The 14,559-nt window shown below is 39.3% G+C and overlaps 1 protein-coding gene across 2 annotated transcripts in view; it reads right to left on the reverse strand.

The window, feature by feature from the left end:
- Positions 1-14,559, reverse strand: part of smchd1.L (structural maintenance of chromosomes flexible hinge domain containing 1 L homeolog) — an 89,347-nt gene that overhangs the window by 27,567 nt on the left and 47,221 nt on the right. For both annotated transcript variants that reach the window (XM_018267926.2, XM_018267925.2), the window contains exons 21-27: positions 14,446-14,542; positions 13,300-13,372; positions 7,295-7,434; positions 4,886-5,020; positions 3,959-4,186; positions 3,216-3,364; positions 219-307 (exon numbers count right to left, since the gene is read on the reverse strand). In XM_018267926.2, coding sequence (XP_018123415.1) covers positions 219-307; positions 3,216-3,364; positions 3,959-4,186; positions 4,886-5,020; positions 7,295-7,434; positions 13,300-13,372; positions 14,446-14,542 — 911 coding nt within the window. The remainder of the gene's footprint in view (positions 1-218; positions 308-3,215; positions 3,365-3,958; positions 4,187-4,885; positions 5,021-7,294; positions 7,435-13,299; positions 13,373-14,445; positions 14,543-14,559) is intronic.

The following is a 14,559-nucleotide window of genomic DNA, read 5'->3' on the forward strand; positions in this document are numbered from 1 at the left end:
ATATATATATATATATATATATAAGGAGATGTGCATTAGAAGCATGTGGAATTAGTAGCCTACAGTGGAAGCACGATGAATTGAACAATACACCCAGATAAAACGCTCTTAAAATATAAAGAAAAACATTTTACAAGGATTATGTAATGATCAAAATCATAATGCAATGTTTATAAAGATGTTACATAAATGAAGATGCCAATAATTACAATAATTACCAATTTCACTTTTCAATTCCTGGCCCATCTGGACTTCATTGGTTCCAGTCAGCTTGCATTTCAAATGTTTTGCTTCATCAGGAAGAGGTCTGGAACGATATATTAAATACTGAACATTAAAAGATCCCATGTAATATTGCGGACAATGAGCTTCAAAATTAAAACTGAATGAAAATACTAAGGATCCACTGAATCCATCAAATGTGCAATGGTCTGATACTTGATTTATAATAGGGTTATTACCAAACTGCTAGAGATGACTATGTCTTATTCTACAGTGGAAGTTATATAAACAAGAAAACAAAGCAGAGTAAATAGAGGCACAAACACTTTAGACCACATTATATATATATGAAATCTCCTGACAGAAAAAGCACAATACTGTTAAAGCTTATATAACAAAAAATAATTTATTATATAATAAAGGAAGAAATGACTTAAGGACAAGTAATCACAGTTGTTTCAGCGTAGCAAGTTAGTATACACCAATTAATATCACAACCCTCAGTTTGCTGATTTATGACATTCACTTTCATACTGAGTTATGAATTTGTACAGTAAATAATCACCATAATTTTGGGCTATACACCAATATGGACGCAAAATTTTGTCAAATGCGGAAATACACTTAAGAGACACGGACACCTTTTTTTACATCATAATATTGGCTATTTTTAATTTTTCCATAAAGTATTTGCCCGATGCTTTGACATTACCTATATGACTAGTACACTATATGATTTTTAAAGGAAATGTTCACTATAAAAATAAAAACTTTGTAAATAGAGGCTTAATGTTTCTAATATAGTTAGTCAGACAAAAAAGTTAATATATAAAGGCTGGAGTGACTGGATGTGTAACATAATAGACACTACTTCTTGCTTTGCAGCTCTCTTGGTTTTATTTGCTTTTGAATCTGAGCTGCAGATCAACTACAAACTCACTGAATAGTTATTTCCCATGTGGCCCCTCTTCAAGTTGCTGAGTTAGAGAGCTGAAAAGCAGGAAGTTGTGTTCTGTTATGTTGACATCCAGGCTTTATACATAAGATTTTTGGCTAACTAACTGCAATAGAAACATTTATCTGTTTACCCAGTTTTTATTTTTACATGGAACTGTTCCTTTAAATGACTTCTTTAGAGTCTGTGGCTTTGGAGAAGTACAACACAGTACTAACACAATAGGCCTGTATCTAACTTGACTACCTTGTGCCCCTGGTAACATTTTCATGACCCACAAATAAAGCGAGTGTAGGGGATGGCCAGGTCCTTATAATTTGCCGTCTATTCTATATGCTGCACTTCCAGGAGCATACAGTGCTGATATAGAGATATGTCTGCGTCAGCTGCACAACAGTTGTTACCGTATATACTCGAGTATAAGCCGAGGTACCTAATTTTACCTATGAAAAGTGGGAAAACTTATTGACTCGAGTATAAGCCTAGGGTGAGATATGCAGCAGTCACTGGTAACTAAAGCCTACTGTGGTGTACAATGCAAAATTGCAACCAAAATAGAAACTGCCCACATAGGAAAGTATCTAAGAACATGCTGTAAAACAAATATAAAATGGTTCAGTGTTTCAGTGTTAGAATCTGTTCCATTGCATACCTATACTAGATGGTTTAGCAGTCTGCCCAGGGTGCCATATGTTGTCTGTCCAGTAATCCCTCCAGGTTGCTGTGCAGTTTAATGGAGGCCCCAAGCTCCCTTCCTGCCAGTCTAGGTTGTAGTGTAGGGCTATTGTGGAGCAATGCAGGGCTGTTAGAAGCTGCCAGGGCTGATGGCCTTGTTTGTGTTCACACCTTGGGCCTTCAACTCCCTCTCAGCCCGTTTGTGTGAGGGCCTGAGGCTGCAGGGGGTAAGTTGGCAGGAGTGCCCCCTGGGTTTCAGCAGCAGGGGACCTTCCTGCTTGGGGCCCCTCCTGCTGCTCCTTAAGTCACTGTGTTAGATCAACTTGGGCGACAGAGGTCTGGGTGATGTGTGTGAGGGTGCACAATAGACTTACCGCACCAGGTACTGGGCTGCAGGGTAGGGTTGCAAGATTCCCAGGGCCTGAAACGGGCACCCCCAGGGTTCAGGGTTCACTTACCCTATGTAGCACCCTCCGGGGAAGTCCCAGCGGTCCTAGTGCATAGGATTGGGCGCCTTGTGGTTCCGGTGCGGCAGCGGATCAGGCTTGCGTTTACGCGAGTCCCCGGCTTCCTCAACTCTGGTAGGCTGCAACTTGGTTTGGCGCTTCGGCTGCAATGCGTTGCCGGCTTTTTCCCTGGATGCGCTGCGGGTAGTCACTGGGTCTGCCTTGGCTTCATTGGTATGCCTAAAGCCTAGCGTCGCACACTAACGGGGGATAATTATGCCAGGGGCCCCAGAAGCACTGTGAGTATGCGGCTGCTCTGTTCTGTGGACGGCGCATTATTGTTAATCTTCTTAGAGATACTGCGGGCCGGTTTAAATTTAAACACGGGCCGCAATTGGCCCGCAGACCACACTTTGACAATGCCTGTTTTATACTGACTCGAGTATAAGCCGAGGTAGACTTTTTCAGCACATTTTTAGTGCTGAAAAACTCGGCTTATACTCGAGTATATATGGTAAGTGTTAATACTATAAAAAATCAGATTCAGTGTGTTTAGCCATCTCTTTCCATTCACTTACACAAAATATTCTGAAATTAAAATTATGTTCTACACATATTACAGTCCTTCAGGTACTTCCATACATATTAGAAGACAATGTGTGCTTTTTGCTAAAAGGAAAAGTGTTTCAGCAGCACAGGGTTCACTAGAACTAGAACATCCAGGTAACTGAAGGTTACCAAATAAAGCTCAAAAACAAATCCTCGCTGTAATACTGAATCCCCCTTTAAATGATTCTGTTTTAATAATCATATATGCATTTCTCCAGCATGATTATCTTTGGAACTGCTTTCTTGGCATTGGTACTACTCAATTATTATAGACTTGAATAAAATAAAAATTTTTATATAGCATGTACTTTACTGTGAAGGCGCTTTCCAAGGACACGTGATCATCGTGATATGATACTTGGCAGTATCGAATGTCTTTTACGGAAATTGCTACTTCAACATCAGGTAAAAGTCCTTTGATTAAGTTTTCTTTGTCAATGATTGGTGTCCAGTTAACCTAGGTTAAACGAGCACAATAAAGAAAATGTGTTAAGTGGTGAAATAAATAGTAAGGGCCATTTAAGAAGTTTATACATGCCTCTGCCTCACAGCTGGGTACTGGATCACTCTGAAGCTGCTTATATCTGCCATGGGTAATATAATGTTAAGTTACTTGACTTTAAGTTAACTTTTAGTATTTTATAAAATTGCTAATTCTAAGCAACTTTTAATTTAGGCTTCGCTATTTTTTTTTTATATGGTTTTACATTATTTGCTCACTTTCCAGCTTTCAAATGGGGGTCACTAGCCCCATCTAAAAGCCAAATACTCTGTAAGGCTATAAATGTATTGTTACTTTTTATTACTCTACTCAAACTCTCTCCTATTCAGATTCCAGTCCCTTCTGCAAATCAATGCATGGTTGCTAAGGTAACTTGGACTGAAACTGTAAACTGGAGAGCTGCTGAACCAGAAGGTAAATAACCCAAAAAAAATCCCATTGGCAGCTTAGCTAAACAATCATTTTGGCATTGCAGTGTAACACTTAAGTATTTCACAATTGGATATTATGGCCATTCATTTCTTCTTATATTATGCTACACATGCATACCTTGATTTTTTCTGCCAGCTCTTCAGTGATGATTATATTCCTGTCTGCTTCATCATACATTTGTAAGATAAGATTTTGCATGATGTCTCCAGCAAGCCATTCAATTTCATCTTGATGTTTAATTTGAATTGCTTTTTCACCATCCACACTTAAGATTTCCAGCTTTGCTATATGGGTGCTCGGTTCCAGTCTGATAGACCTTTCCACAGCTGGGACATCTTTACAACTCTATAAGAAACACATGCAACATAGCAATATTTCAACAGCAACTATTTATATACGGATCTATTATATCAAGGGGTCTTATAAGCACAGTGTAGCTTAGGAATGAAGAGATTTGTCTGTACCAACATAAATACTCACACATTCTATAATTTCCCACAGGCTTCTGCCTGATATGAACACAGTTAAAATATGCTGCATTGTGGGTAAAAAAATGATGTATACATATATAAAATACAAAACCACTGGCTCACATACATTTTTTTATTATTAATGTTTTACTTTTATGACTCCCACGATCGCCCCTTCTTTTCCTCATTTCTATAATAACAAAAACTTGGAAAGGCAGACCTGTAGTGCATGTAAACTATTTCTTCCTAGTGGCTGTGAGAAACCTCCGGACCAGAGATGCGCAGTTTAAATACAAATTATCAAAACATTTTATTTTGAAAAAAATATTTTAATGACATGGGCTGTTAATATTTGGCCTGCTGTCTGAAGGTGAACATGGACTTTAAGTGCCAGTTGCTGAAATAGATCAATCACCATCTTATCTGCGCCCTAAACAGAATCAATAACTGACTTTTATCATTATAAAACTATTATTATAAACTATTATAAACTTAGCAATAGATATGCCTTTCATAAACAAGAAAAAAATTTGATAAATGCAATTCATTGTTTTATTGAAGAACATGTACTTACAGGAAGTTCAATTTGTGCCGTCAGCATTTGCACTTTTTTGATGTTTTGAACTCGAAGCACGGGGCCAGATAATTTTCCTGTGCCTGAATTGCTACAATCCAGAGTATAAATTGGAAGATTTGGATAACCTGTAAACTGCACAGAGAACATTAAATATGTTTTATAGATAAAATGTATAACCGTTAACAGGACAGGGACGGGTTTTTAGCAGTCGACAAAGATAGGCCACATGAGAAAAATATAGAAAGAAAACGGTTTCTACTAATTTCTACTACTACTACTACTAAATGTTTTTTATGAATTATGACTTCAAGATTTCAAGAAACATGGTTAGTTTACCTCTGACTTAAGAAAAAATAGACATTAGTACAGATTAAACACTAATAATATATTTTACAGTTATATTATACACTATGTATTTGTGAGATATTGTTAGGCAGAGGAATATAAATCATTTGTTTAAAAGATGACAAAATGTTCCTTCGCTTTTTTATGACATTATACTCGAAAGGAAATTGGCATACTGCACTTTCAAATCCTGAGATTTATTAACATCAAGCACAATCAATTGTAATGTATGTGTATAGGGGAAAAACAAAAGTTTTTCCATTTGCTTTTCAACCCTCCATCTCCATTCCTATCATGTCTACTTCTCTCTCCTTTATTCCTATTTTGCTTGACCATAAGTCTCTCTCAGCTTTGTTCATATTGTTCTTAAATTCAGTGCATCCCTTCTCCTTTTGGATTTGCCCCTTTATCTCTCTCTACTTCTGCAGTTCCCCTCTTTACACCTGTCTAGTCTACTAGAAAATCACGTAAACATTAAATAAACCCAATAGGCTGGTTTTGCTTCCAATAAGGATTAATGATATCTTAACTTGGATCAAGTACAAGCTACGGTTTTATTATTACAGATATAAAGTGAATAATTTAAAAATTTTTGATTAATTGGATAAAGTGGAGTCTATGGGAGATGGTCATTCCATAATTCGGAGCTTTCTGGATAACTGATTTCCATACCTGTACTATCTGGCTCAATAGCCCATTATGTGTTAAAGATAAAAAAAAACACAAGAATCCCAATGTCACATGCCCTAATTGTCAATCCCCAGATGGTGTGAACTCCCCAGATGTTTATTAGGTCTAGTAGACAACATAGTCCCTTTGAATAAAACCAGAACCCTGCTCAGAATATTATATTTTTATGCCAAGAAGCCAGTTGCAATGAAGTGGATCACTAACTACTCAGCAATGGGTGCAAACAATAAACAGCAAACTGCTCGTTATTAAGGTAACCTATATAGCCAGACAATGTCCCCAAAAATTTGAGAAGTTGTGGGACCCATGGCTGGAGGCCTGCCCAGAGGCAGCCCACCAGGTCTGATAATATCAGTCAATTAATGAAAAAGTTAACCTGGGCACCCTTCCAATGCAGTTCTTTAACACATGCTTTAACTATGTTTTGCTACCCATGACTTGCTGTAACACTGGGATGTTTAAAACCCTCATTTCTTAACTGTCATGGCAATGGTTGCCTATGTTATTGTCATGTTGTTGAGAAAATGCAAAATAAAAATCTTTAAGAAAAAAAAAAGGAAAGATAAAAACACACACCCTTTTTGACATAAGCCCACCCTGATGATGTTCCATTGTTCTGAAAAGATGAATTCTAGGACCTGACGCTTTGTGCTAAAGTACACAGTTTGGATTAACATGTTTTGCTCTACAATATAATTGCTAGCAATACAGTAGTAAACTGAATAGCAGTGAAGTAGATTATAATAAGAGTGACAAGATAAATGTATTTTATTTAATCCACTTCCTGGAACACTTGTTATAATATGCTACAGTACATTTAAATCCAGTTGCAAAAACGTACAGATTACTCAATCTACAAGACTTTTTTATAGAAAAGAAAACACAATTAAATATATCTATAGTGATAAGTCAAATCAACTGGACTTTATTTTCTTTTTTCTTGAAAACGTTTCGCTAGTCATCCGACTGGTTTTCTCAAAACAGAATTTGTGTACAAAAATATTTGTGGTTACATACCTAGGAATCTTACGCCAAAATATGTTTAGTAAAACCAGCATGGGGTCAGAGACCACACGGAGGCAAGATGATGATGGTATTAGCATGATTGGAGCTATGCGGTGTTTAAACCTGGTTTTACTAAACAGATTATGCTAATTGGTGTAAGATTCCAGGGTATATAACCAGAAATATTTTTTGTACAGAACATTCTGATGTGAGAAAGCCAGTCGGATGGCAAGAGAAACATCTTCAAGGAAAAAGTAAGTAAAGCAAGCCCAGTTGATTTGACTTATTACTATAGATATACCATGACCTGGCTAAATGTGAACCTTCAGACATAAAACACTAATAACATGCTAAAAACAAACTCACCTTGCACTCAACAACTAATTTTGGCTGAGTTGTCACATTCCCTGCTTCATCTAAGACTTCAACGTGGAAACAAATAGGAGATCCATTCTCTATAACAATGACATCTTTGTCTGGGATCACTTTTATGCTCTTTGGTGGTCCTATGAAAGTTGTTGGAAATCAGTTAACTATGTATAGTTGAGCTTTGTATAAAACATAAAGGACCTAAGTCTCGTTTATGAAAAACTGTAACCAGCTAAGTTTAAACAAATATTTACTCATATCACTCACTTAATACTATATCTTTATAAATGTGGCACACTAAAGGCATCGTGCCCAAATACTACCATCTGTTGTGCTATTTAGCACATCTAATTGTTACGTTTTTAAAAAGTACTGTAAAAAAATATTTACCAAACGTCTGCTTAATTAAGTCATGCTATTAACTTTTAAATATAGAAGCATAAAATAGTAACTTAGGCTGAAAAAACACTTTATTTCAACAAGTTCATTAATTTCAAAACACTTTATTAACTGATCAAGAAGACAAATACACCCCAAAAGCAAGCTAGTCAAAACTTCATTACAGTACAGAGGAACCTTCCTGACTCAAATGGGCTAATCATATTGCTTACTAGATATGTTTGTTTTGATAAATAAGATACATTTTTATTTCAGTTTTAAATAACAGGATGGTTAAGCACAAAAAGACACATACAAGAGGTCCTCTGCACTCAACCCATAATAAATATACTAAGGACATTGAGACAGTTTGTGCCTTAAGCTACTAAAAATTGGATTTATGTACTCACCGTTAAATCAGTTTATGGGGTAAAGCTCCAACCTCCAGGACATTTGAATGACAGCTGAAAGAGGGCGTGCCATGGCTACTCTAGCTTTACCCCTAGCATTTCCTCAATTGGTACCAAAGTCTAGACATCAGAAAAAAAAACAGAACAGGAACGCTACTGAAATGTAAACTATGTACAGGCATAAACCGGGTGGGAAGTCCTGTGTCCTCGACTCAGAGAAACTGATTTAACAGTGAATACATAAATCCTATTTTCTCTTGCGTCTCCAGGGGGCACAGCATGTGTAATTGCAAACCAACTTTTAGGCCTGCACCACTGCTTGCAGTACTTTACCGATTCTGCCGATGCAAACGTATCTAGGCAGTAAAACTTTGTAAATGTGCGAATGGATGACCAAGTTGCCACTCTGCAGTTCTGCTCCACTGAGACCGAGTTCTGCCAGGCCCAGGATGCCCCCATTTCTCTTGTAGAATGTGCTCTTAGCTGAAAAGGTGGAGACTTTCCTTTTGCTATATATGCTCTCCCAATGGCCTCTCTGATCCAAGGTTGCCTTGGATGCCGACTGGCTTATTTTCTGGCCCGACGGGATAACAAATATCGACTCTGATCACCTAATCTTCTGAGTGCGCTTGGTATAAACCTTAAATGCTCTAACTATGTCCAGTGCATGATGGCTGTTTTATTTCGGGTTCTTCGGATTGGAGCATAGAGATGGCACTACTATATCTTGATTGAGATGGAAGCTGAGACAACTTTAGGAAAAAATGATGGCTTGGTAGGTAAGACCGCTTTATCCTTGTGGAACACGAATAGATTTGGATCGCATGACAGTGCTCCTAACTCTGACACTCTTCGTGCTGATGAGATAGCCACCAGGAATACTACTTTCCAAGTGAGCCATTGTAGATCCACCGACGAGAGTAGCTCAAACAATGGATCCAATAGAGATGTTAACTCTAAATTCAAATCCTAGGTGGGTGGTGGCAGTCGTTGTGGTAGAGCTACGTGTGCCACCCCCTGAACAAAGTCCTTAACTGCATTGTTAAATGCTATTTTCTGTTGAAACAGGAGTGAGAGAGCTGAAATCTGCACCTTAAGGGAAATTGAGTCGCAGACCAATGTCAAGGCCCTTTTGTAGAAAGGAGAGAACTGCAGACACTGAAAAGTTCTCAAATGGAACATTGTTTTGTTGACACCAAGAGCAGTAGCTTTTCCAAACTGGTTTACTGGCTTGAATACTTCTCAATAGCCATGCTTTCAAATTGAAGAGGGCTGGATTGGAGTGAAGAATGGGCCCCTGCCGGAGCAAGTCCGCCCTGCAAGGAAGAGGAATGGGTTCCACTACTGACAAGTCCTGTAGATCGTGAAACCACGTCCTTCGTGGCCGTTTCAGCAGATGTGACTGACATATCTTTTGGAGTACTCTGGGCAACAATGGAATTGGTGGAAACACATATGCCAGATCGAAGCACCATATCTGCGTCATGGAGTCTACCACTTCTGCTCGTGGATCTCTGCACCACTCAAAGAAACTGTTGATTTTGCAATTGGTTCTTGAGGCCATCAAGTCTATCTGTGGTTGCCCCCATTGCAGAATTAGAATCTGGAACACCTTGTTATGGAGTTCCCATTCGTCCAGGTATATCTGATGCCTGCTGAGGAAGTCCGCCTTAACGTTAGATACTCCCAGGATGTGAATGACCGACAATTGAACGGAGTTCTTTTCTGCCCAGTGTATGATCGCTTCGGCCTCTTTGAGGGTTCTCTTGCTTCGGGTCCCCCTTGATGGTTGATGTATCCCACGGCTGTGGTGTTGTCGTACTGCATTCATGCCACTTGTGCCCTTAACCCCGACGACCAACAGACTAGGGCTAGCCGTATCGCTCTCATTTCAACACTGATGGGCATTTTTAACTCCTTGTGCTGTGCCCTTACCATGTTGCTCCCCATCCAATAAGACTGGCATCCATTGTCAATATTGTGCACTCTGGGATGGCACATGATTGGCCCGTGGTCAACGTGCTTGGCTGCAGCCACCACTTCAGTGAAGACTTGGTTTCTTGGGACAGTGAGAACTTCTGCATCATCTCTTCCACCAATGCAGAATATTGGCTTGCAGTGGTTGAAGATGGATCTGGGCGAACGGCACTGCCTCTATGGTAGACACGATGGACCCCAGTACCCTCATGGCCCGGTGAATCTTCGGATGACGGGATTGTGAAAGACTGACTACTTGTTTTTGTAACTTGATCTGTTTCTCCTCCAGGAGAAACACTTTCTGTAATGAAGTATCTAACTCTAGACCCAGGTCATTCGGCGTGATGGATGCACTTGGGATTTGTTCCAGTTGATCCACCATCCAAATTGCTCAGTTATTTCGGTTGCCTGACTCAAGGTTACTTGGGTTCTTTCTAGGGTGTTGGCTTTGAGAAGGAGATTGTGCAAATAAGGAGTCACTGATATTCCCTTGAGTCTCATTGATGCTGCAGTGACATTAACTTTGTTAACACCCTTGGGGATGAGGAAAGGCCGAATGGTAGCGCCACAAACTGGTAATGATGGTTGAGAAATGCAAACCCCCGATTACACTGGTGCGCTGGCCATAGACAAAAGTAGCTGATTCGGTTCCATGCCCCGGATAACTGATCTCAATGTCTCCATCTTGAATTTGACTGACCTGATATATCGATTTAAGTCCTTGAGGTCTAGAACCGGTCGAAAAGCTCCCTCCTTCTTCGGCACTATAAACAAGTTGGAGTAGAACCCAAAATATATCTGTTGATGTGGAACTGGGATGATCACCCCCGTTCTCAGCAGGGTTCCTACACAGTCGAGAAAAGCTTGTGCATCGCTGTAGTCGGTTGGCACTGCTGACATGAGGAATTTTCGGTGAGGGTTTGCCCAAAAGTCTAGATGATATCCTTTTCACACTTGATTGGGACTTCTCGGAAAATCTGTTACAAAAGTCGTTCTGCGCTTTGATGATCTGTTACCTTGGCCCCGAAAAAGTCTTCCCCTGTGGAAGGTGTTAGCTGCCTGAGATTCTGACTGGGGCAGGAAGGTACTCTTGCCTCCTGTGGCTTGAGAAATAATTTTTTCCAGTTTCCAGTTCTTCTCCAAAGAGCTAAGATCAACCGACCAGTTCTGAAGCCATAGGGTCCGACGAGCGGCTACTGCCAAGGCTTAAGTTCATGCCGCTAACTGGGCTGTGTCAAGTACTGCTTCGATAAGGAACGTGCTCGCATCTGCCAGGTCCTGTGCTGCTTCCAGAAGACTCGTCCTGGAAGAACTATTCTGAAATCAGTGACGTCGCTCACATCGCCATGGCTCTACTAACCCATGCCGCAGCAACCGATGGACGTAGCGCTGACCCAGACGCTGAAAACACTGCTTTCAGAAATCCCTTCATCTGTTTGTCAGTTGGATCTTTGAATGCTGCCGTGTCTGCAGCAGGTAAGGTAGTGATTCTAAGCAACCTTGATAATGGTGCATCAACAACTAGGGGCACGGTCCATTTTCGACCATTTCTTTCAGGAATGGATACATTGTGGAAAATTTTCGGTTAGGTTGAAATTTTCTATCTTGAGTGCTGCATTCATCCTGAATAACTGCTAGAAGTTGCTCAAGTGAGAGAAATTCAGTTACCATTTTCCTCTGTCTCTTGAAAAGACCCTTAGATTGGACCTGTTTTAGGTGCATCTAACTTTCATGTCTCTATCACCGCCCTTATGATACCCTCAATATCACGGTGCATCTCCTTATCCAAATTTCCTTCCTCCTCATCCCTGGACGGAGTGCTAGAGGAAGAGATTTCACCCTCTTGTTCAGAAGGTTCTAAGGCGTCCAAAACTCTGCTTAGGGGAGAAGGGGACTGTGTGAAACTGGGAATTGGCAGCTTACGATTTCAACAGTTCCTTCCTGCATCTTGGACATAGCCTTCCCAATGGAATCCACTATAGTACCAGCAATGGAGTCGGCTAATGAAGGTATGTTCTGGAAGCCAGCGATATGGGAAAGAGTGAGACAGTAGGTATGGGAGATATGAACTTCTCTTACCGCCATATCTTCTGCGGTTCCGTTCCTAATCCCCCTCAGGGAACAATTTAAGATCTGGAAGGCCACCATATATGACACGAGCCAATGGCCCCAGGACTGGTATAACTTTCCCGTGAAGGGGGTTAACTGTAGTTGGTGCAGGGGAACCCTATCCCAAATATAGCCTGGGTGTCAGCTTTAAAGCTGACAGAGTAATCCTCTAGTTGGGTCTCACTAGAGACCAGCAGGTCCATCCTCCTGTGGACAGGACACTTGTAAAACCGAGGTAAGAGAGGAAGTGCTAGGGGTAAAGCTAGAGTAGAATTGGCACGCCCTCTTTAAGCTGTCATTCAAGTGTCCTGCCTCTTGGAAGATGGAGCTTTGCCCCGTAGGTCTCCTGGAGACGTAAGATAAATATGCTTTACCCTTTAAACAGGGATTGTTTGTCCATATATTGTAATATATTCAAGCTGGCCAACAAACCAAAATCATCTCTGGTCTGGCCAGTCCTACACTAACTTTCACCTGATTTATTAAGAATTCTACTATTTCTACTACATCATCATATAGCTTTTGAGAATTTCTTTTCCTTCACTGTATGAATTTATTGGTCACAGCATCTTTGCACCCTTGCTTAACGTGTAGTGGTGAGCACAACTCAATGCACAAAATGTCTCAATGTTCTTACTATATTGTTAATGGACGAGTGCAGAGGACTTCTTGTATTTGTCTGTATGAATTTTGTGGTCACAGCTTTATTGCACCCCTGCTTAATGGTTTAAAAATGATTGGTGAGCACAACTTTCCCTTGTTTGTAATAAAATACAAAAAAGGACATAATCTTGACACAGTACATTTTATTCAATAAACATTCTGTCACTTTCATATATTTATACTGCGTGTCATTCATGGCACTTCCCAATAAAGGAAACCATTGTACTTCAGCAAAGGGAATTTTCCAGGTGTCTTAATGGTCTCCACAGTAAATGAAGAAAATGAATACATAGCTTGATACATATGTATTTGGTCACTGTTGTTCTTGCAAACTTTTGATAAATAGGCATCTAATGTGTGCAAAAAGTATAATATATCTTGAAGAAAGGGAGTGAATATGCAGAGGGTGCTTGTATTTTAGCTATAATTCTGACAAAAATACTATGAGTAAAATAAGTGACGTACCAGGTAACAATCTTATCTTGATATTCTGAGAGTCTTCTTTTAACCCTGGTAGAGTCACCTTCAACATGAAATTCTGTTGAAAATAAACATGGTAAATTGTATTAAAAATAGTACTTAAGATAATTTTCAAGGCAGTTACCAGAGGCATCATATTTAAAGATATTGGAATTTTATGTAGAAAATGTAACATAACATAAATTTCAATCTTAGGTTAGAGACATAAGTGTAAAAAATGTCAGTCTGCTTAGAGACAACTAGTAACATTCCTTCTAGAAAGAAACCAGAAAATAACATCAGTACAATACTAGCTCAATATTTAAACAATAACAGTAAATAACATTTTTTAGTCTTTCTGTAAAGAACTTTGAACCTGTGTTACATTGATACATAGATCCTAAAAAAAGACAATGTGAGATTTTACATTCTGTAAACGTGCATTATCTACAAAGGGCCCTCCATCAAGTTTTAGATGGTGTTTTATTACCAAAGTGAAATCATTATTTGCACATGCCCCCTTTGATACTCAACACTTGCGAGACCACACAGATGGAACTCTTGCCTCCTGATATTTTACAACAGTGGATTAAAGGAGTGGTTCGTCTTTCTTTTAGTATGTTATATAGAACTGCCAATTCTAAGCAATATTTATGGTCTTCATTATTCACTTTCTATAGCTTTTGAATTATTCGTCTTCTTCTTCCCACCCTTTCCAATTTTCAAATGAGGGTTACTTACCCCATCTAAAGACAAATGCTCTGTAAGGCTACATATTTATTGTTAATGGTACTTTTTATTACTCATTTTCTATTCAGGTACTCTCTTATTCATATTCCAGTCTTTTAGTCAAATTATTGCATTTGGACCATAGCAACCAAATTGCTGCCTTTGCAAACTGGAGAGCTGCTGAATAAAAAGCTAGATAACCCAAAAACCACAAATGATAAACAATGAAATCCAAACAAGGAAAAGATCTCATAAATGCAGCCTAGATTCTTGTGACTTTTTCTAGAAATTACAGACCTCAATGCCTGTTACCTGTAAATTATTGCAAACCCATATGCCTTTTCAAGCAGTCATACCCTTCTTGGATGTTGTTGGGGTTTTAAACAGAAAATAAATACTATAAGTATAAAAGCCTTTGCTTACCTTGCCTTGGCAGTTGTTAACAGCTCCTTTAGCAATCACACCCTTGATAGCCAGCCCGGACTCTGTACTACATTCTTCATATTCCATGGCTAGACCACTTAAAAAAAAAAAAGT

The sequence above is a fragment of the Xenopus laevis genome, chromosome 6L (genome assembly GCF_017654675.1).
Source record: "Xenopus laevis strain J_2021 chromosome 6L, Xenopus_laevis_v10.1, whole genome shotgun sequence".
NCBI lineage: Eukaryota > Metazoa > Chordata > Amphibia > Anura > Pipidae > Xenopus > Xenopus laevis.